Source organism: Plectropomus leopardus, chromosome 14 (genome assembly GCF_026936395.1).
Source record: "Plectropomus leopardus strain MGB_pleo_1.0 chromosome 14, ASM2693639v1, whole genome shotgun sequence".
NCBI lineage: Eukaryota > Metazoa > Chordata > Actinopteri > Perciformes > Serranidae > Plectropomus > Plectropomus leopardus.
Genome location: NC_142189.1, coordinates 17855991 through 17880437, shown reverse-complemented (window position 1 = coordinate 17880437; position 24447 = coordinate 17855991). Strand labels below are relative to the sequence as shown.

General features: G+C 41.6%; 1 protein-coding gene across 1 annotated transcript in view; it reads right to left on the bottom strand.

The window, feature by feature from the left end:
• evla (Enah/Vasp-like a) overlaps positions 1–17450 on the bottom strand; it is a 45419-nt gene extending 27969 nt beyond the window's left edge. Inside the window, 1 exon segment of the mRNA XM_042500897.2 lies at positions 17166–17450. Within this exon segment, the coding sequence (XP_042356831.2) occupies positions 17166–17188 (23 nt within the window). The 5' untranslated portion in view covers positions 17189–17450.
• Positions 17451–24447: the final 6997 nt, after the last annotated feature.

Below are 24447 nucleotides of genomic sequence, written 5' to 3'. Positions count from 1 at the left end.
CCGGACCACTTTCAAAAATCCACTACAGTCATCCTCCGCTGCAGAGATGCAGAGATATGGACAACCCGGACACACTGACCAATCAGAGAAAACTGGACTTTTTTGGGATGGAGCCTTAAAGAGACGAAGCTAAAACAAAGTGTCTCAGGCAGAAGGTGAATACAGGTGATGGCAGCACAGACAGTCTGAGAAAAATAGTGTTTTTTTGAACATTTAAGCATGTAAATATGTTCTCGTAGAAATCCCAAATACAAGTATGAATCTAATAATAAGCACAAAAGGGCCCCTTTAAGTTGCATTTTGAACAACCTAAATAAACAAGGAGCTGAAAGACAGAAATTGGCAGCTGAGCAGGTTGGAACTGCAGACTCAGGTTAGATCTCTCTCTTGGTTTATCACTGTATGTGAACCCTTTCACTTAAAAAGTCATGTGAATTACTGTTGATATAAAAAATATTGATCATAGACACTCTCAGAAGATTCCCTGAGGTGCAGAGAGACTGAATGAACAGCTGACATTTGGGCATTTTTTTCTTTTCAGGCCGCTCTGGTCTTCTGAAGGCTTGAGCCTGCTGGTATTTTCCTCTTGTGTATTCTATAGACTACATCTTTAAAAATGCATGAGCACTTCCCCACTACCAGCTCATGAATAAAGAAAGAAATAGTGTGTGTTTCTCACACCACACTGACAGGCTAATGAGAGCGCAAATATTTAAAATGTTTTTTTTTTGTTATTAACTGACAATATATTTGTATTGGTGCAGAGAAAACACATGTATTCTGAATGTGAAGTCTAGTTCTTAAAAAACAGCTCGACTTGATCTGGCCAGCAGCTCCTGTCTGAGCATTTCACCTTGTTTTTGCTGGACTCAGCAGATTTCTCAGCGGAGGCTGAATATTATTCACCTCAAAAAGCAGCCTGAGAGGGTTGAGGAGGGAAAAAAAAGACGAGGAGTACAGAGAGATGAATAGACGGCTGAGAGAAAAACAAGAGCAGAGAGGATATGAAGGCTTCTGCCACACTGAGCGCTTCCTCATGTCAAATAAGCCTCATAAGGCGAGTGGTGAAAAGGAGGCCACATTCCCAGGCTTTTGAATTAAGCAAAGCACTTCCCTGCACACATGGTTAGACATATGTGTCCCCCCCTCCTCCACACAAATCCTATACATACACACACTCACACGCTCACACACACAGTGTCACGGCTGTGTGTTTCAGTCCATTAGCAGACGTCTCAGTGCTGGAAGAAATGATGCCTGTACATGATGAAAAACGACTGTATACACGACGGGTTGAGTGCACAAATTTAGGAACAGCAGTTTCATGTTTCTGTGAGATCCGTCAGCTTCCTGTTTGGATCACTGGGTGTATTTGGGCTGGGAAAGTGTTTCGTTGGCACACTGGGTGAGTGGGTTGGGGTGACGGGGTGTGTGTGGCGTTCTCTCTGGGTAGCACCCGAGGGCAGAGCTTCTGTTATCATGGCAATTAGCTTTTGTTGCCGGGGTAATTGTTTCATCCTGCTGGTTCACAGTGGAAGGCACCCGAACAGACCCGAACAAATGATGAGTCATTCAGCACAGCCCTGCGCGGCCAGCTCATGACAGCAGCTCAGATTTTTGGGCCTTTGTTTCCGTGATGTAAACTAAATGTCATAAACACAACCAAAGGATACCGAAGCTGTAGAGAAGAGCGCCGTCAGCAAAGGTTTATACGTGTTGAACCACTGACACAAAAGTGGTGCAGTATAAGTTTGGTATTTTACATCCTGGACCCTATCTTCCCCTGTATTTGTGTCTGACTAATCTGAATGAGTTTTGAAATTGTTCCAGTATTATGTGAGAGGGATTCAGCGTAACAGACCGCCATCTAACTAATCAAGGCATGTTCGAATCATCAATTTTATGTCCACAAAAAGTGCTTTTTTGCCACTGAAGGGCTCAGATTATCATTCTTTGTGTCTGACATCATTATGGAGAGGACCTCTTCTAAGACAGACCCTTTTGTAAGATCCTTTTTATGTAGCCAGAGGCTACTCCCCCCCCAAAAAAATCACCAAACCCACCAGACTCAATTTAAATAAACACTTATTTTAGCATGTATAGATCTAGCATATTTTCTCATCTAACTGGGTTTATTTCAACCAAACCAGAGGTGGTGATTGTTAAAACAGTAGAAAAATGAGCCAAAACAGCTTTTGTGAGGTTTTTGGGGTTTCTGTTAATTTTGCATGAAGTGTGTTTTATTATGATAAAATTAATATTTGTATTTTAGAGCTGTCTCTGGTTACAACAAAAGGAACTTATTCTTTAGCACAAAAGTCTATGTCTGAAAGGATCCTGTCAATAACATTGGAAGACACTTTTAATAACAATCTGAGACTGTCAGTGGCAAAAACAAAACACTTTTATGATGTATAATGATGATGTGAACATGCCCCAAATGGTTACATTGCAGCCTGTTTCGCCACTGCAGCGATCTCACTTAATACTGTTAGTCACTTAGACACAAAAACAAGGAAAAATAGGGTCCAGTAACTCACCCGTTAAATTTTTCTTGAATAGTGCAGTTTGCTTAGTTCCTGCATCTTCATATAGCAGCTCCACTCAAACGTAGTTAACCAATTTTCAAAAAATATTTGGCTGATCTAATAAACCGCATTCTTTATAATAGTATTCTGGGGAGGATTTAATCACTTTATGTAACAGTGGAGAGATGACAGGAAATGAGGGGAGACAGAGATGGGAAACAAGATACAACGAAGGTCCCTGACTGGACTCAAACTGCGGATATAAGTCAAGAAATTGAAATCGTTTCTGTATTCTTAGTTGATAATTTTCTCTGTTAATAAATATATAAGCTAACAAAGCCACTTCCTGCTTGGATCTGTAGCCATAGTAACAGAAAAGCTTCAAAAGGGGATTTTTGTCTTACTTGGAATAACTGTTCCTCAAGAATGAATGCCGTGATTATTACACAGTCTTAAACCAACGGTGTATGAGAGGCTTCATTTCCCTGACACAGTCACTACTTCATAATAATAATAGAATAATAAACACTCAGCTAACTAGGCCAATCTAACGGTTACATTTACAAACCATGTGTGAAAAAGCTTTCCTCAGTTCCTCTGGCATCAAATCAGAGTAGGAAAATATGAAAAATCCTTCCAGAACCAAACATTTTACTTAAAATAATATGCTTTTAGAGGCTTCACCTGCATGTAAATCATTTAAATACATGAGGACTCAGGGACATCATTTAATAACCCTTCCTCATCACCTCCTTTGTGCCTCAGTCTTTCATGTTTTAACTCAGCTGGCTAATAAGGGCAAAACTGATGCCTAAAATAATGAGAGGAGACCTGACAGTTCAATCGACAAAAACAGATAATCCTAATTAATTTTTTAACCATAAAATCGGGTCTACAGACGAAGCAAAGCATTAATTCTGGTTATTTGCTGCATCTTAGAGGTGCAGCCGTCGATCTGCACAGCTGGAGACAGCTTCACACACCCAATTAATCAATTCATTTCATGCTAATTAACTCACTTAAAAAAAAATCATAACCTCACGCACAATGAAAGCCAGCTGAGAGAGAGGGACGCATCCAGAGAGGCTTCCTGTGCAGCAGGAGTGATAATTACCCAGTTTTATGCATCCCTGGTTGGTACTGTAGATAATAGAGACATGCAGTCAGTGTCAGGGAAGGCTGATAACTCAGTCTGAGGTTTGGTAAACAAACAATGGCATTCTCGTGAACCTCAGCAGAGCAATACGCTGCCATATCTGACATCTCTTCATTCAGTTTGGGTTTTGAGACAAGGGGAGATTCTGTGAAATTTAAAGCACAAACAGACATTCAAGTTTTACTGCAACTCACGACCTTGTCCTTCTTAGACTGAGGCCTCTAAGAAGTCCTGCCACTCCTTTTTCAAACAGGAACAGAAAGACATAATTATACGCCCACACACAGTATATTGTGGTACCCATACTGTACATACACCCAAAATGACAGCCACTGATATTTTTAGTGAAGGGCCAGCTCAGGGCAACAGAAACAGATGGGAAACACACAAATACAAACATAGGGCCCTTTTGGGGAAATTACATAGATTTACATACACTTCAGGGCTGGGCGATGTCTGCTGAAATGGCTTATAAAGATGTCCACAGTCAAAAAAATAAATAAATAAAAAAATAAAAATTTATTATCGCTCATAAAATGTATTAATTGAAAAGTGTGCGTATTACACTCAACCAACACCAGGAAAGGCAGTCTGCAATACATGCCAAGAAAGTGTCAGCTTTGTAAAACCTCAGGGAGCTATTTTTATTCATTCATTTTTTAATCTAAATTTTCACTGAACTTTATGAAAGAAAGTTACCGGTAACTTGCTGTATATGATGTTGAAAGGTTACGTTTTGATTAAACAGTTGCTAAAGGCATTTCAACAAAGTTTTGTGATGGAGTTTGTTATATTCCCAATTCTTTTTATTGTAAATACACATCAGTTCCAAATATCAGTTATGGGTCTCATTACGTACTAATAATCTGTATCGTTATTAGTCCTAAAAAAAAAACAATATCGGTCACCCCATAGAGTGGACAATGATCGCTGACGATGGCAAATCTTTGCAATGGTGGCGACAAACATGGTCACTATCACCTGTCTGGCAGCCTACAGATCATCTAGATCAGGCATGTCAAACTGGTCCACAGGGGGGCCGGTGTGGCTGCAGGTTTTTGTGCCAACCAACCAAGAGCACACAGTTTGACCAATCAACTGTCTGAAGACGGAGATCAGTTGATTAAATGAGTCAAGTCTGGTGTGCTGCTACTTGGTTGGAAACAAAACCTGCAGCCACACCGGCCCCCCTGTGGACCGGTTTGACATGCCTGATCTAGATGATTCAGAATTGTCACTTTTTCGGCACATAATGAATGCCATTAGCGCCACAGCAAAGCTGTAACCCAGTGTTGGCGTGGAGGGACAAAATTACAATGGTGGGCTCAGATCTGTGACTAGGACTAGCTGTTTATATCCCTCAATTGTACACCTGAAGCATGTTGGTGCTTCGGTAATTAATGACTGAATGCCACCTGCAAGTCCTGAAATGGAGCCTACAAGGTACAAGGAAAAGTGGTTGCCCCAAGAACAGCTGCAGGAGCGGTGTCTAGGCAGAAATCTAGAGGAGTGGGCCAAACTAGGGAGATCAAGGAAAAACTGAACAACCATGTGAAATGGAAGACATTTTCCAGCGGCCTATGCTCCCTAGAGGAGCAAAGGGCTTGAGTCAAGTATGTCAAGCTATCTGTAATGGACGATGGCATCGTCCATTGTTCCACCATAATACATGCATTTCCTGGGGACTTACCCTCACCCTAACCCTAATCTTAACCCATTTTTCTCAATTAGGGATGTGGCTTTTGTCCCCTGTTGGAAGACCTGTCCTTAATATACTGGTCTTCAGTCTCAGATGTGTCCCTAATGGTAGCCTAAGTCATACCAATATACATACATGTTTTTCTTTTTATATTTGTATACCTTATTGAAGTAATACATTCTTTATCCCCAAACCCCTAACCATGACAACTACATACCAAACCAACAGTCCAAACATACATTTGAAAACACAGCTTTTCCTATGTGTTTTGTCAACTTTTTCACACGCGAACTACATTTTAGGTCACAGAACACAAACTTTGTGTAAAACTTGCAGATTTTCAGAAACACTGTTTTCAGAGTTGACGTGGAGACAGGGAAAATGAGTTTTGGGCTTGTAATATCAAAGTGTGCACCATTATCTCCTTTGTCAGGCATCATAAATGACGTAACATTTTGTGCATGGCCAAATGATGCTAGCTCTAATCTTGCTAACAGGACTTGTTACATAAATGCACAGTGACTCTTCCACTATGTTGTGGAACAGATGGGCCAAAGTGCACTGCAAAGTTCACAGTTCCTGGTAGCCTTCTGGTAATGGCTTTTTTTAGGCTTGTGATTGGCCAACATCCTCTCCATCTTTGTCTGACTTTAGGGCTACGGTAATACCACCGTCTGTTGGTTTAGCATGCTCGTCACAGCACTTCAGTTGTATTTTTCATTTGTACTGAGATTTTTTTTAAAGCAGCGCTTGTGTGGTAAGGTTTTTTTTGGAAAGGAGGAGGGGAAAAACCCAGTTTTAAAAATAGAAATCTACGTGTGGACTGGGTCTAAATGTAATTCTAAACTTAATTTTAGAACCAAGTCTTAACCTTCAACAGTCTTCTGATGAGCCAAAATGTCCTCACAATGCACACGTCTTCACAATGATTGCTTTAAAATCTAAATCGGTCCTCATAAAGATAGCAATATAAGCCCCCTGCCCACACACCCCCGCACAGATTGATTTCTGTGTATGGATTTGGTTAGTCGTCTGTTATTATTTTGTCACCATGAGGATTATTGCCTACAGGGTTCACTGGGAGTTTCGGGGAGGGGGGCAAAGCCTGTGTATAGTAAAGGTGGGGATGTATACATTTAGAGTATGGATGGGGGTGTGTGTGTGTGTGTGTGTGTCTTTGGGTGGGTGCTGCTGGGGTCCAGCTGACAGAGGGAAGAGGTCTGTCTGACTGCCTGGATTAGAGACACAGCTTGGCAGGCAGATCATTACCTCACTGCAGTCTTAAATCTAAATTAACCAGGACTTAACTCTCGTACAAGACCTCTAATCTGCTCCATGGGGAAAGTACTGTTCACAGGCACACGGAGGGAAAGAAGCCTGCGGGAACTAAAAACAGCACAAGCCAACTTTATTGCTGAGAAACAGTGTGAAGCTCAATCATTTGTTAGTGAGAAAACTAAGCACAGTTGGCTTTTTTTGGAGGAAACAGTGAGAAACATGACAGATGCCAGATTTCAAGAATTGCAGTAATGTTGCTCCATGCCACACTGATACTTAACTACAGTAAATAGAACGCGGAAATTAAAACTACAGAAGATGCGCAGGCATATAGGATTATTATTAAAGCCTGTAAATTTTCCCATGCATGCTCACGTGTTTTGTTTGGTTTTGGACTGCAGCGTTGGTTGGCTGATCCACCTCTTTGGTTCAGACCATAGATTGTATATAACGACGGATGACACATCTTCACATCCTTCTACTATGTAAAAAATTAGCCGAAGTATCACAGAAACAGCTGTTGCCGTCTTATTCTGGTGACGCCATCTGAAGCCAGAGTGCGTGCAGTGGTGGTCAGGGGCCGGAGCCGTCCCGTCCACACATCAGCATGACTCAATCCAAGCCATTCACTGCTGTCCATCATGAAATCACACTAATAACTAATTCAAACTAAACTTATCACAAAAACAAACACTTGAACATATATCATCATTATTAAAACTAGCTAAAATGAAAGAAACAATCTTTGGGAAAAAGTTTTATGATATGTATCTCTAATTTTTTAATTTGGCTCATGGGCGGCGTTTATGACCACCAGGGGATGAAGAGACATTCTGGTTTCACTTTTAGGGAACTGATATATAATCCATCTACACAGTCTGTGGTCCAGTCTGAAAATATCTCAACAACTATTGGATGGATTGCCATGACATTTGGTACAGACATCAATGATCCCCTAAAGATGAACTGCATTGACTCTGTTGATCCTTAACATTTTTTCTAGTGCCATCATCTGCTATGAAATCCCATCAGCCTCAGCTGTACTTTGCATATACTAGCAAGCTAACATGCCAAAGATGGTAAACATTATACTTTCTGATCACCAGCAATGTCACTGTAAGAATGTCTTCAAGGCTTTACACTAAGATAAGCTAACTTGCTGTCGGCTTCTTCTACATATAGTATTTTACGGTACAGACATGAGAGTGTTACCGATTGTCATCTGACTCTCAGCAAAAAAGAAAATGAGCACATTTCCAATATGTCAAATTATTCCTTTAGGTCCAGATGTTTAAAAAGCATGAAAGGGGAAGAGAGAGGGGATGGCATGAAGCCAAGAGCTGCAGGTCGAGGTCGAAGCTGTGGCCACACAGCCTCTGAACATGGGGCACTCACTCTACCAGGTGAGCGAACAGGCGCCCCAGATGAGATTTTTTATTTTAGAAATTAATTTTTATAGACAATCGAACAACTACAGTTCAGTCACCCTAAAGCAAAAAATCACCACTTGCATGTAAAATACAGCATTATGTCACTGCATGTTTCAGCTGCAAGAGACATTAAACTCAGCTGTTCTGCACCTGTTTTTCTTTCATACCAAACCACAATCTACATTTTCTACTGTAAGTACGGATTTGTAGCCTACCAGACCTATGAGACTGGAGCAGTCTATTAGTATTGAACACTAAAGCAATGTGCCTTCTCCGTAATCAAGATTAAGACCACAATAGTGAGGATCGAGAGACTTTGACACTAAGCTCTAACGACATAAAAGTATCTCCGTTAATGCACCACAGTTCTAACAACAAGGCTATTACACAAAGCAGTTCACTTTCTCATAATCTATTCAATGTCATTCAAAATTTCACGTCCCTGATCCATCGTGTTGTCCAGATTAAGATAACTGTGCAATGCCATAGTGTGTTTATTTAACCCCTGCCCTACTGATACACAAAGTACTGCGTAATACTGCAGAAAGGGCTACAATTAAGCCTCAAATGGGGGAGAGAGAGAGAGAGAGCAGAGTACCGCGCCATCTTAATGGCATTAATGCAAACCGCATTAATGTGCTTATGTTCTTAGCTAAATGTCCCAGTTGTGTGCAAAAAGCTCAGTCTCATGCCATGATGTATCAGTATGCAGTGCAGCTACAATTAATTCCCGCATAACACAGAGACAGAAAATGCATGACCTACATTCTGCCTTCCCTCGTCTGTGTGATTCATATATATTACAACATAAAGATCAACATGTTAATGACTGTGATTACAGGTGGACTGCCGCTCGCTCTCATTAGAATGTGAGAACAGTTTATTTCATTCAACATGGCAACACAAAAAATGGTCAGCCACATTAATGTTAAAGGGAAATTTGTGTATTTTTCCAAACACGTTTTTGTGGCTAAGTGACCAATGGAGACAGCAATTTTTTAACTTGGTCCAGTATTGAGAGGGAGAGCTGCAGCCGGCAGCTGCGAAACGCACTGCAATGTAATTTTGTCCACTAATAGTGCTTGTTTTTGCCACAAGCAGGCTCCGATTGTTATTTTAAGTGACTGACAACATGAAAAGAAACCTACGAAATAAAAGTTTTCTTTGCCTTTAGCTGGTCTATTCATGACTTCTTTTGTGAGATTTGGTTAGACACGATAACAAACAAAACAGATCAAGCTAAAGGAAAAGAAAATTATTTCATTTATTTGTCAGACACTTATGAACCAAGCACTTTTAGTGGATTTAAATTGATAGTGCCCAAATGCCCTGAGTGCTTACATTGCAGCGTGTTTTGCTGCTGTCGGCTGCAACGCTCTGTCTTAATACTGGACCAATTTCAACAATCTGATAAAGTTTTTTCTTTAACTTATTACACTGATAATGTTAACACTATGTGTTTACATCTACTTAATTTCATGATTCTGTTTCTGAGTATTTTTATTTCTACATCTTCTGTCCACTCTGGATTAGGATTAGGGGAGATGGATAACAGCCTGTATCGCAACATGTGCGATCTGGTAAATTTTCTGAAAATTCAAATGACAAGGTTTCTAGCTAAAATAACAGAACAGGAACGGAAATGTCTGTTTTTGTCTGATCCAATGAACGGAATACCTGACAGATCGAGAAACATCATCACGCTGATGCAAAAAAAGAAAAAAAAATCTACTATTTCACATAGTGAGATTTTATTCCTGTATCTGACTATCGCAGCTTAAGTCTCCATGATGCTGCCATCAGCTTTCAGGCAGGTTCTCGTGTCCCACATAGTGAGTGGTCCAGGTCAGTTTGAAGCAGCAGCTGCACACACTGTAAACATAAAACCTCATTGTCCTTTATTTTTAAATCCCCTCTTCCTCTCCCTGATGATAAGAAGACAGCCAACAGGGCTGTTTGATCCTACACTTCTCATTTAGGACTAAACCCTCCCTCCCCTCCCTGCATCTCCTCTCCATATCATCCATCCTGCCAGCAGAAAACAGAGAGAGAAAGAGAGAAGGGCACTGGCCCGAAAGATCTGCCATTTTAGCCAGAAGCCATGCGGTCTTCAATGCTTGTGTGAATTAAACATGTATGGAGCGCTTACGGGGCTCTGCTATTCAGAGATGCTCTATGTGAGGCTGCAGAGTGTTTCAAATAAAGAAGCTGCTCGGTGTTCACGCAGTGGGCTGCAACTCTCTGGCAGCATCTCTGGCTTTGACTGAAAAGATGCGACCAGGCGGGAGGGGGAAAAAAAGAGAGATCACAACAGATCAGAGTCACAACTTCTGACACTTAACTCATGCGAGCTAACAAAGAGCTGTTTTGTTTGCGGTTTCACGCCAAATCAAATTATCCATGAACGCGAGAACTAATCCAAAATAACCTCAATTCTGTGTTGAAACAGTTTGGTGCAGCCAGATTAAGATCACAGATTAGTATTTTGGGCTCTGATTAAAACACAATCGGGAAAGATTTACCCATCTGTGCAACGCTTTCTTTTCACAAAATGATCGAACCCAGTTGACCAAAAATATCAGTGCACGACTCAAGTCATTTAATGCAGCAAGAAATGTTTTAATCGCTTTTTTCTTTCAGTTTACTTGCTGCCTTTGACATTTAACTTCCATCACTCATCGCTGACATATTCTGGAAGCAGAAATGACCGCACACACACACACTCACACACTCGCACACAAGTGTCGGTACAAACCTGGCGGAGATGTGGCTGTAAAACAACCCTGAGTCACTGACACTCTGAGGGAGGCAGTAACGAAGCACTTGGAGCCGATGTATGTCCATTTTGTTAAACAGGAATACAACAACAGCAACAATAACAGCAGCGTTGGTCTGTCTATGACACAAACTCCCTCTTGTGCTGCTCCATCACCTTTAAACTGTAACTCATTAAAAGCAGTTTAATTCTCCTGCTGAGAGCCGGACACATACATCACAAAGCGATGCGACGGTACGAATAAAACAACATCCACTTAAAAAATGGGATTAAAAAAACGTCCCTCAGATCTGAATTCTCGCACTGCTGCATCCGCTGTGATGATCCATGCGGCAACAAAGAGATGACTGATGGACAGACTGGCAGAGATGAAGTCATTGACCAGCCTGTTGTCTGACAGATGAGCGTGTGTGTGCGATTGAACCTCTGTGCTATTGTCACGCTGTTAACCCAAGGGAGATTACCTCATATCCGTCTCAACTGGCGTCTACCCCCATTAACACACACAAACGTTTGATGAGTGTGTGTATGTGGCGGAGGTGGTGGGGGGTGTTGTTGGGGGTTTGTTGACCCCCCCCCGGACTCCAGCCTGCTGTAGCCACTCAGTATTAAGCACAGTGTGTATTAACAACCAGCGGTCCATACTGAGTCCAGCTCCCATTGATTGGGATGCCCTTTACCTCCCAGGATCGATGTAGCAGATGAATATACACCAACATGTACAGCACACATTAACTGGGAATGGTGTGCGTGCTAAATGTCCATTAACATCCACTGAGTAATTAACTAACTCCAACGCTCAATCAGAATTGGGTGCAGGACATTTTGGAAGTCATCAGCTTTATCATTGGCTCGGGGGCCTTTGTCCAGACTGGAGTCCAGATTAATTAAAACTAGAGCTGAAGTTTATTTTTAGCCATGCTCGCGTCACGGCTCTTTGTTTTGCCTCCATGAGGTTAGAATGTCTCCACAATTATTGGACAGGTTGAAATTTTAAAGACATTCATCTCCCCTCAAGATGAATTTTAACTTTAACTTTTCTTTTTTAATTGTTTGTTTTTAATTGTCCAATATGTTGGTTAATGGCTCTATACTTACTAAACTAATAACATTTTTATAGCCCCTTTCCCACTACACTAAAACCCCACTACCATCTGGCCTTTGTATTTAATGAGGAAGGTTAAAATCATTCACTTTGCACTCTGCAGGACTCATGGGTACTAATCAGCTTCTGCTTTGAATGGCTCTTATTGGTTGATGGAAATACACCCGATGCAATGATGTGCTACCCCAAAACATTCATCTCTATCCAACACCTGAACATTGTTCAAATTTAGTCAGCACCGAGTTTGAAAGAGAGACTGAATAAAGAAAAAGAGGTAACATTTTCACTGGCCTCCATGTTGCTTTCTGATGTTTATTAACCTGTTTTCCAACATGGCCAAGCAGCAAACTCCAAGGCTGAAAAATGAAGCCAATGCAGAAGTGAGGAAACCCCCCTCAAAAAACTGCAGTTTATCTGCCCACTTGAGGCTGGCTCCAAAATCAATCCCCACAGACCCCCATGTTAAAATGCCTGACTTAGGAGCAGATATCAACATGTTTTCAGCCTAGTAAAAAAAAAAAAAAAAAAGGTTTTGGTTTCGGTTTTTACAGCTAATTTCAACATTCATGACTACTATACAGGGGGTGAATATTTATATAGCACATGGGTCTGCATTTAATTAAAGCTTACAGTTATGCATATTAAGGGCGGGGCCACCTGATTGACAATCCAATAGTGTCCTCGGCTTCTCAGTCAAAACCAGCCCTCGCTCATCATCTCATCAGCTGCAACATCTTGCTCAAAAATGGTCACAAAATGCCAAAATCAAGGCTTTAAATGGCATTATTTATACAGTCTATGGACGTGACATGCCAGGCAAAATAGGCATTCTCCTTTACTGCAGAGTACTGTACACTGCCCTGGCCTACATGCAAAGGAAAATGAGTCTATCGCCATTGTTGTTTCCCCTCACTTAAAAAACTTTAAATACTCACTTATTTGGGTGGAAAATGGGGTATTAGTCACATGCTGTACTTTGGGTTTAGTGCCAATGCTGGGCATTTGAACAAGCTCAGCTAAGATGGCAAACATAATAAACATTATTAAACCTCTGATTCATTTTCTTTGGCAATAGGCTGTAATTGCACGTATTTGAATCTCCCTTCCCAAACAGTGACAGCAGTTGGCACCTGAAGTTTCATCATCTACAGTTATTGCTCTTTTCTGTTTTTGTTCGGCCAGTAACCACTTACTCACAACACTAGTAGAACCCGAAAAAGAACTCCACACTAACAGTAAAAAAAAACACATACAAGTGAGATGATGAAAATCCTGCTGCTTTAGCTCCGCCTCCCTTCATTGATGGACCGACCATTGCCGGGTGATGGAAAATGCACTGCTAACTGTGCACTGCTTGTTGTCAGAGACACTCAATTTGTAATACTGCAAACGTAGAGCCTGTCATCAGCCATAGGCTCAATCATCATCGTGTGACCTCACTCACAGTAACCAGTAAATACAGTCGAGATGTTTCGACTAACCACAGGTTTTCCTCAGGCAATGATCAATACATGATCAAATATAATGGATGTTATCACAACATGCAATAAATAAACCTACAAAGAGCAAGACACACAGACAGATTCACTTCTCTCTCTCTCTCTCACACACACACACATAGTCCCAGGACTGACAGCGTGAGGATGACAGAATATTACTCTCTGACCTTTGCCCTCTCTGGTTCACTAGCCTCCGCTCTAATAGCTGACCTCATATGCCAGGGTGACAGCGAACAACACAGATGACAACACACCGCCATGGGGCATGACAGGCCAGTCTGCAGCACAAAATGCCACTTGTGATTGGTTAAATGAGGGTCACAGCTAACAGTGATTGGTCGATCAGAAGAGTCAGTGGACGGGGATTTGTTTTTTGGGGGCTCTCAGTAACGCCTGTGCGATGCAGAATTACCACTGGCTGGTTCATGGGTATGAGTTCCCAGCTGGACTGCAGGACATTTCTGTGGTGGGCCGCGCAAATGTTAACAAGCTCGATCTGTGGTAGACGAGGAGGGTACGCCGCCTGCTCACTAACATTTCAAAAATGCTAACAGGGTAAACTGCTGCAGGGCAAGTGATCACACTGAGCATCAAACGTGATTCTCTGTGTCCTGGGGTGGCGACTGTGGCCTGTTAGAGATGTGATTAAGAGATACATTCAGCCTATAAACTATGTTAGAAGCAGTATATTTGGAACTCAATCAGGTATTTCACATTTTTACCATTTAGAGGTACAATCTATGTAACTGGCAGAAACAGACATGGGTGCTAAAGACAAAATTTAAAGTAATATTGCCTTTAAATTGTGTTATGTCTTCTCCATCAAAGGGTGCTGTTTGAGTTTGTCCATATGAAAACATCTGTCATGCAGAGGATCTTTTATAGTATGATTAAATTGCCTCTACTCCTTATTACTGGTAATGCAACAATATGATGGAGATGCCTACTGTATTCTTAGCAGGTAGCACTTACCATAAGGCTTTTGATTTGTTTTGTGTGCATGGTTGTATATTTGTTCAGGATGCACAATCCTGAGTTACATATATTTTTTCCGATATAGCACACACTGATATGAAAGAGCTCATTTAGCCGGTAACAGATACTGATATCAATATACCCACTTTTTTCCCACCTAGTTTTAGTGATGATCAAGTCTCCTCTGTAATGGACTTAACATCATATTATACAGGTAAAAACATTAAAAGCAGTGCGTAAACACATAAACTGTGTGTGAAAAAGAAATCCTGCACACTTTCACTAGGCCAAACTATAGGGCTTAAACGGCAGAAATGTTCTGAATAAAGGATTTTTGGGGTTCATAAGATATAAAATAGAGCAGATAAAGAAGATATAGCAGATATAAGGGCATTTAGTGTTCATTAAAATCACTCAGAACAGTCATAGCTACACTGCATGTAGTCACAATATTAGCTTCGTACAGAATCACTATATCAAATGAGACTTAAAGATTCTCTCATGAAAGACAAATGAATCACTGTATTGATATGTGGAGATCATTTAGTGGTATCATATCTACAGCACGCAGCAGGGAAGTGAAATCAGCATGTTGACCCCCATAATGACATCACTTATTCATTACCAATCTCTGTAGATGCCAATAGGCCCTCAGGCTAATTGTCACGGACACATACAGTACAATATGGATAACAACCCCCCACTTCTACACACACACCCCTCCCCCACACTCCACCTTCTAGTCCCGTCACTAATCCTGATCCTTAAAGAGAAACGCCGCTTCCTTTTGGAGGAAAAGACTTAGGATACAACAGATGGATACAAAGGGGGTGCGAAATATAAGTCTGTCCATAATGATACAATTTCAGTCAGTGAAGAAGATATGTACTTGTCTTTGTACCACGTGTCATTAACTCAAATATGGGTTGTTCCTGCTGCGTTGGATCTGTCAGGTGAAATGTGTGGAAGATCAGAGGAGCAAGAACAGGAATAACTGACAGCTAAAAAAGGAAGAAGTGATTGTAGGACGATTTAGATAAAGAGTTGTGCAGAGTTTCAGAAACCTAAAAGTGGCAAATTTAAAGGGACAGTTCACCCAAAATATATATATATTTTGTCTTACCTATAGTGCTGTTTATCAGTCTTGATTGTTTTTGCGTGAGTTGTTAAGCGTTGGAGATATCGGCCGTAGAGATGTCTGCTCTCTTTCCATTACAAAGGGACTAGATGGTGCTCAAAGTGGCAAAAAATACATCTGAAAAACTCAACAGCAATGTCTCTTTTTACAAATCATGACCTGGTTACTCAAGATAATCCACAGACCTTGTTTTGAGCAGTTTCATGTAGGAACTACTTTCCTCCCTACTGAACTACACCCGCCAACGGTATCACCGAGCAGAAGGAAGCGCACATCTAATGCTAGCTCACCTAGCATCACTGAGCTGGCTAAAATAACAGCTACGCCAAGGAGGACGGCGTTGATGTTTACACCTAACACTGTCATGGGTCACATCCATCACCTGATACACGCTCCCTTCTGCGCGTTGATACGGTTGATGGGTGTAGTTTGCTGGAAAGGAAATAGTTCCTATATAAAGCTGCTCACAGCAAGGTCTGTGGATTTTAAATGCTGTTTTTTTGGTGCTTTGAGCACCACAAACCGAGTGCAATCTAGTTCCTATCCGTCTCTACGGCCGAAACTCACATCAAAGCACTAAATAAATAGCAGTACAGCTAAGAGGGGAAATATATGTTGTTGATATTCAGGTGAACTGCCCCTTTTGCAGTAATATATTATCTAAATGTCTTTTTGCAGTAATATAATCTGAGTGGCAGTATGAGCGGTATCTGATAAATAATGGACGTACTGTGAGAGAGGTTTTCCCTGTGATCTACTGTACTTTACAGTAGATTACTAGAGTGCAAGCGCTCAGGCGTAAACCTCTGATGTTATCTCCTCTGCCCCACTCGGCTCCACATCTGTATTTGAGCTTCAACAAATCACCACGTCCCGCTGTAATCTGCCGAGGCCATATTATACAGAGACCCCTCGATCCTTGTATCATCTGGCTTTTGATAGTCCCACTCGTGCGGCCTTTCAGAGATTAGCGCTCTCTATCCCTTTCTTCCTGCCTTTCTTTCTTTCTCACACATGCAACGCGTCAGATGGGATCCGTCCTGTGAACGACAGAGAGCAGCTGAGCGGACAGACTGACAGACTGCGTGAAAGTCGTTCCCTCTTCCCAGGAAAAAAAGAAGACTCAACCAATGAAAGATTGCTAGAGGGTAACCAATCAGGCGTCTCTGCTAACAGCTGGCTCCAGAGAAAACACAGACAGAGGGGTGGAAAGAAGGAGGCAGACGAGAGAAAGTCGGCAACTCCTAGAGGAGATTTTCCTCTCCCAGTTTTCCTCGCTTCCTCTCCAACTTCAGACAGTTGCATTATTATATAAAACTGCATGTGGAGCTGGATCCACACTGTGAACGACACGTAAAGAAACGCAGGCTTTCTTACAAACATGCAAAAATGCTTCGCCAAGAAGAAACAGAAACAGATCCTGTGGTCTGAAAGCTGAGCCAGGTTTTAAACAGAAGCACTCGTGGGAGAGTTATTATCATTACAGCGCACTCCAAAGACAATTTTCCTTTCACTCACACATTATTCCAAAAGCCCAGAGCAACCAAAAACAGCCAGAGGTGATGACGAGGAGTGGCTTACCCGAAATCGTCCAGGGAATACATGTCGCTGGAGAAGACAGTCCTCAAGCAAAGGATGAAAGGAGGTATAAAGGGGGGGATTATGGAGGAGAGGGGGAAGTGTCAGCCGGAGAGGAGAGAGCGGTACACATGCTGTCCAACGCTGAAGCAAACTCAACCTTTCGCCTTCCTCACATCCTCTGAAAACGGTTTTAAAGAATCAAATACGCCAACAGAGCAAACAGAAGACAGAGTGGGAGGGAAGGAGTGAGCGAGGGAGATGAGGAGTGTTGCAACGGAGTAAGGGAATGCAAGAGAGAGAGAGAGAAAGAGAGAGAGAAGAACATGTGACCGGAGCAGACCAGTCATCTGTCTCCGCATTGAGGATTGTGGAGTGCCGTCTTTCAACCTCCAAGGAATCATTTCCACTGGATGGAAATTACATGTTAGCCTATATAGGAAACAGGAGTGCTTTTCACAACCCGCCTTTCTAGAGCGTGTACAATTCAGCTTTAAATAGATCCTACCGTAACAGAATTTAAAAATAAAAGCTATAACCCCTAATCACCAATTAATGACAGAGCGGGAAACACACACACCACTTCATTCATTCAGCTCGGCTTTTATAAAGGACGCGCTTTCCAGCTCAAAATTGAGCACGCTGCTCGAGCAGAAGTAATGATTTGTTTTATTTTCAAGCAACAAAGGATTTCTTTCATCCAGTGTAACATTTGCGGTTTCCTTGTGGCGTTATCAGAATTTGTCCTCCACTCGGTGGTCCATCTGGCTGAAGCAAACTTAGACTATTAAGCTTCTTTGTCGCAGCGGGCCGAGGTGTGGGAAAGAAACAAAGAGCAATGTGGTCCACTGAAAGATTAGGGAGCTTTGTGGGTTTAGGAAATAGTAAGAAACATGCAGCAGACTCTGGAGGGTCAGTGAAATACAAGATAATGCTCTTTTTTTCCCAGAAAAAACCCAAGGCTTAAATGAAATACGCAACACAAAAATTGTATCTGGTAAAGTAGAAAAAGCCCGTGTTTGCATTTGGGAATGTAACAGAGAAAAGAGGGAAGTAAAACTAGGGAGCTGACTCAGTACTCCAGATCATACACTCAAGGGTGAAGGTTTTGTTTCAACACTGGGAGGGACACATTTGAAGCGGGGGCTGTGAGGTCCTCCATCAATACTTCATTTCCTGCTTTCTGGTAAATTTGTGTGCATAAATTTGTGCCTTTCTGCATCAATTTAAGGTGAAAATGTAGAATTTTGCCAAAGTAAAGGTCCTTTCCTATTCGAATGTTTTATTGGGAGAGATAAAAAAACATGGTCTAAAAATCAGTGGTTCCCAACTGGTGGGCTACGGTGAAAAGTGGGTCGCAGATCCATTCTGAATGGACTCCAAGTGAAAGTGTCAATTTTGTAAAAAAACAAAATAAAATGAATAGATTAAAAAAAAAAATTTACTCATGCAGTACATTTTATATATTTGTGTTCTTAGCCGATATGTTTATGAAATTTCATGAAATAAAATTTAATATGTGGTAATTTATCGAATGTGTGGACCATCAACTAATGAAGGAGAAATATGGACCCCTTGGCTGGACCAGTCAGGAACCACTGCTCCAAATATTGACAGGGACCCTGAATCCCCTCTATGCAATCTGCACATATGCATACACTACTATATAAAAAAAAGGTTAAACTATGGGATGCTACCTCGTTTAGTGTGTGGTCAGGTCATCTGAAACGGCCTGTTTGACCTCCGCTGAGCCAAATGACACACATTCCTCATCAAATCTCCAGTGACACAAAGCTTGTATATGATGTATGGGAAAGGCTAGAAAATCACCACATTACAGTATGATGCACTGATATAATGGTCTGTGGTGTTTAGAGTAGACTATTGTTATACTTGATAAAGGGAGGTCACATAGTATCTGTATTTACTCTGCAGAAGAAGAGTGGATGCTCAGCTGACTGTTCAAACTAACCAACGACTACTTGCAACATGTCATCCCAGCTTCCATGTGTCTGTGGGTTATACACTAATGAGGGATGTTTTTGTTTTGGGGGTCTGGAAACCTAAAACTATGCAGTTATTCACATGAAAAAGCAAAAATAGAGACTTTTTGGACAAATTAAAAATATAATACTGTGCAAGACTTCACTGCTTTCCTGACATGAATCCTGTAGCAACCTCTCACATTTATTTTGTAACCCCCTGGGCCCCACTGATCATCTGCAACAACAACAAAAAAAAGATGTAAGTATGAATTCTGTATTCTCTCTATAAATGCAGCAATTCCTCTTTTTTCGAGTGCAATACAAAATACTCCTGTCAGTTACTGCTGACACCTACAGGAGGTAGACAAAACAGCTTCAGCACAAATACAAGATAACTACTTTTTGAGAGACTAAATCCCTGCTGAAACGCTGCTACAAAAGAAGAGTCCTCTTAGAGTGCATGTCACGTTTGTCAGCTGCCTAAATATTGTATTATGATTTTCATATGACTGTTGGTTAATCCACTGTCCGTCTTTGTCCGATGCATCTCTAGTTTGGGCATGCACAAAGATGTAATCCCTCTAAATCAAAAATAAATAAATCAAAATGATGATGATGACGTGATTTGTGAAAGGGTCTTTACCAAAAAAGCACGTTCCCTTACGTACATATGATTTATTGGCTGTAGCATCACAATGATTCTTTTATCACAGTACACTGTGAATCATCAATATCATAGTAACATAGTAATTTGGCAGAAACGTGATGCAGATTTTTTATATTTAGATGTATCGTGCAGCCGTATTTAATTCAGGCAATGTTGTACCTAGAGCTGCAGCAATTAGTAGATTAAGCAATTAGTTGATCAAAAGCAAATTAATTGTCAACCATTCAGATTATCAGTTAATTTTTTCAGTTATTTTTATGCAGAAATGTGAAACATTTGCTGGTTCCAGCTTCATATTTGTTTCACTGCTTTTCCTTTTCATGTATGATCGTAAATGAAGAGTTTCTGGGTTTGGAACTGCTGGTTGGCAAAAAGAAGCAAACTGAAGATGTCACTTTGAATTCAGGGAAATCGTGTTGACCATTTTTATACATTTTTCACATTTTACAGAATAAACGATTAATGAAATAATCATGAAAATAATCTGCAAATTGGTTGATAATGGAAATGATTGTTAGTTGAAAGCCCTAACAACATTTCCTATTTGAGAACTCCGGCTTCATTTGTTGAATTAAGTAGCAAATGAAGACTCACAAACAAAAAAAGCTTCAGAAAGAGCCCTGGATTTCAAATATCTCTATGTTACATGTTGCAGGACTGTGCAGACAGTGAAGAACGTGCAAATTTGCATAGAGGTTAAAAATGCAAACTTCTGCACTGACGAAAGCCCAACATGGACTGAAACGTTTGCACTTTTTGCAACATGCAACATGGAAATGAGAGATATGTGAAAACCTGACTTCTGTCTGAATCTTTTTTGTTCTGTGTGCGAGTCTTCCTTTGCTAGACTGTGAATTTTTTTCTGACTTCTGCACCAAACAAAGCAGACAGGACAGTTTTTAAGGCGCAGCTCATCTCATGCCTACCACTTCTTTTGTTGAATAAGAATGACTCTTAGAAATAAATTCAGGAATCAATTCTCCAAACGATCCCAACCTTAATGTAACGTTAGTTTCTTCAGAGTCGAGAGTCATTTTTCCTCGCCGTGCCTCTGACTGCTCTCCCTGAAAGGCTGTCAGTGAAACCCTGGAGAATGTGAGTGTTGTGGCTGTACGTGGTGACGCCGGCTCACGTGGAGGAGCTGCTCTCTGATCAGCTCGGAGGGCAGCAGCCTGCAGTGAGATGCATAACTCAGCGTTTTACCTTCCACTGGCTGCACTCGCCCATTCTACCTCTCCTACAATGAGTCACCACAACAAGCAGCCTCAGAAATCATCCTGCATTAACAACACCGGACGGACGCCTCGCTTTTTGCCCTCTTCTACTGTCTCTCTCGCAAAGCAATGCGTCTTTCTCTCTCACACACAGACACAAACGCACATCTAAGCAACCAAATGACAGCAGCTAGTCTGACGACAAGAACAGAGAGAAAGCGTCGCATATTAAAACCAACTACTGTTACTGGACTAAAAATATCTCGTGCACACACTTCTAAGCACGTGCATGGACATACATAACCCTTACATAAATGCAGCAATGGAGGCAGTGACGCTGAACAAATGATCTCATTGAATTACATCTTCGTCTGCAGAAAGAAGAGCCAGGTCACCTTGTTGTTGCTTTGTGGAGATTTAAGACTTCCCTTTTGGGCTCCAGTCAGAGAGCAGATCTGCCTCTGGCAACAACAAACACGCAGGATAAGACGCAAGCAGCACAGCTTTACAGAAAAGAGGAAACGGCGTGTTCATCCAACTGGACTGGAAGATATGAATCTTATATGTTTACAGTCTGGAGAGCAAAACAGTTCAGGCTTTGAGTTGTGTGAGTTTACAAAAAAGGGGTGAAATATTTGGTGCTTCACACAAGATATCCAGCAGGCTTGGGTGGTATCACGGTATACCAGGGTATTTACAAATCCTAAAGGTATGTTTTTCAAGACGGTCATAAATTCAGGCACTCCTCCTTCTATTCAACTCATCGTATGTAGTGCACAGCTCGCACCATCAGAGCTCAGTCTCTGGTCTCTACTGGTGGAACCGGCAGCTGAGCTGAAAGACACTGACACCTAGTGGTGGAGGGGGAACTTACAGGACTGTAAACAGCCGGCGTCCAGCAACCGTGGGAATGACGGCATATTTTTTTACATCTAATTTTTAATTAAGGAGTTATTTTGACCAAATTGGAGCTGGTGATTGTTGGAACTGTGGACTTACTAACTAGATTACAAGCAAAGCCAGACTGTTTGGATGAGTTTCATTTTGTGCAGGTCAAGTTTGAATGAAGTATGTTTTATGATGACTGAACTAGGCCTCGTCACTCCTCCATGACTGAGAGAAAGTTGAATTCAAAGCTGGGCAGTTGTATTTCCCTGTTTTATAAGGAAAATAGATGTGAGAATATTACTTTACATTTACTTACTTAACATTTTGGTTCATATAGTGCATGTATTAGTCATACCATCATAAACCATATCCTCCGGTGAAATTTCAGGAAGGTATGAAAAATGAGATACCGCTCAAGCCTAATATCCTGATGTGAGAGCACCAATGGCGTTCTTTCTCTCTCTTTTTTTTTTAACCATTATTCCCTTTCCTCTCTCTCTTCTGTCTCCTTTTTCCTCTCTGAAGTGAGCACAACTACACACACACACATACACACTAACAAATACTGGTAGCTACAGTAAAAGCAGAGAGTGTACTGTATCCGAGGAGAGCTGTCAGAGTAAATCTGAAGCCATAAAACAAAATGATGCAGGCTGCAGCTACGGAGGCACAGAGGAGTCAAACTAAAGGCAGCAGGGGGGGAATATAAAGGGACTGTTTCCTAAATAGAACAAAATACAGAGAAGATCTGGCCCTCAGTGCATTCTGCATACCAACATAAGCAGGCTCAAAATACTCCCATCCACAAGCTTGGACATACAATGAGGATTTAAACACCAGACATATTTTTCCAAATTGGATATGTGCATGTGTGGATCCGTCATGGAGTAAGTAGGTGTGTATGAGGAAAGAGGGGGGTGGGGGGGTCTGATAACCTGCCTGGCAACCACCAGAATAAACACCCTCCTCCTCCTGCTGCGATGGATATAAGCACTTATCCTATTTCCCCCTCCTGCTGCCACTCACATCAGCCATATCCAACGTTTTCTGTCCACCAGGTGCAGCGTATGAGGAGAAATACATGATGCTGTCATGCATTGGACACACTGGGCGGGTCCGGCGCTGACAATAGAAGGCTAATAAAGGGGGGAAACAGCACAAGTGATGTACATTAATCGCCTTGTGTGTACTGGGAGTGTGCAGCGGATGGTAAAGGACGCCTATATGTAGCTGAGGCCCGGTGGGTGGGCCCCTGGATGCTCACAATCAGTCTTTACAAGGAGAAAAATGAGCCACATCATGTCTAAGATGCTGTGATTCCTCAGTTTGATTACCAGTTGTATGTTCTTATAAGATAAATGCATAAATGGCTGGAGGCTGAGTGTCGGTGCGCATCTGTCATGACGCGTCAAACAGAGCGCATGGTGCCGCTTACCTCATTCTCTCGTCTTTTATTCAGCCGGAGATGATGAGGCTGATGAACACAAGCAGCAGTCCGTTGATTTTTCTGTAGAAACAGTCTGAGAGGCTTGAATCAGCCCACCAGCTCCCACCGTGTGTCCCTTGTGCGCGTCTGTAGAGATATTAGATGATGAGTCGTGTTGCAGAAACGCTAAGCGAGGACACGAGCGTTTTCTCCCATCCGCTTTGTGCTCCGTTGTCTGTGCTCTCCACGCGCGCCGCTGCGTATCCTTAAGTCCATGTTCAGCCGGGGCTCGCGCTCGGTAGAAGACGGTGAACGGTGGTCGTCAGCCGCCGCCTCCCTCATGCCATATTTTCTTCCCATTCGGAGTGTTTTGGTTGAGGTGGAGAGATTTGGGGGGAAAATGCTAATGCAGCCGGAGAGGGGAGAGAGGGGGAGGGCAGGCCGGCTCGATGCTGCCCACCTGCGGCCAAGACGCACACGTGCAGCCAGCTGACGCCCCCCTACACCGCCACGAGATCACCGGCAGGCCCTCAATATTCCTCTGTCACCTTTAGAAACAATATGGTAGAAACATTACAACACTTTTTTTTTAATGTGTACATGTGACAATCTTCTGGACTGAATTTTTGGATCTCCAAAAACATTTTTTGGCAAGAACATTTCTCTCAAAGGACCTGCTTTGGTAGGCGTACTAATATTAGAAAATCCCAAATCTCCAAGATTTAACAGTGTTTAACTGGTTTGGTCATTATTTTTAGTTACATTTTACAATATTGAAATATTTATTTAAAGAATATACCAATTTCAAAAAAAACAACAGGCCTGTCTAACTTAAAATGTATAATAAAAAATAACCAAAAATATTAATTTATGCAAATATTATACCTGTATTGTATAATTAATTAGGTAATCCCCTGTGAGTGTCCATATGTGGGCCTATTTTATTTTAGTCTGTCTGGTTTGCACCTACTTGTGTTATTATTTTCATTTGTAAATTTTTGTATTGACCACTGAATGTACCGTTTTTAAATCGTTTAATAAAAAGTATACGTGTTAGGTGGTCTGTAGAAGGTCTAAAAATAAATCAATCCCAAAATAACCATTT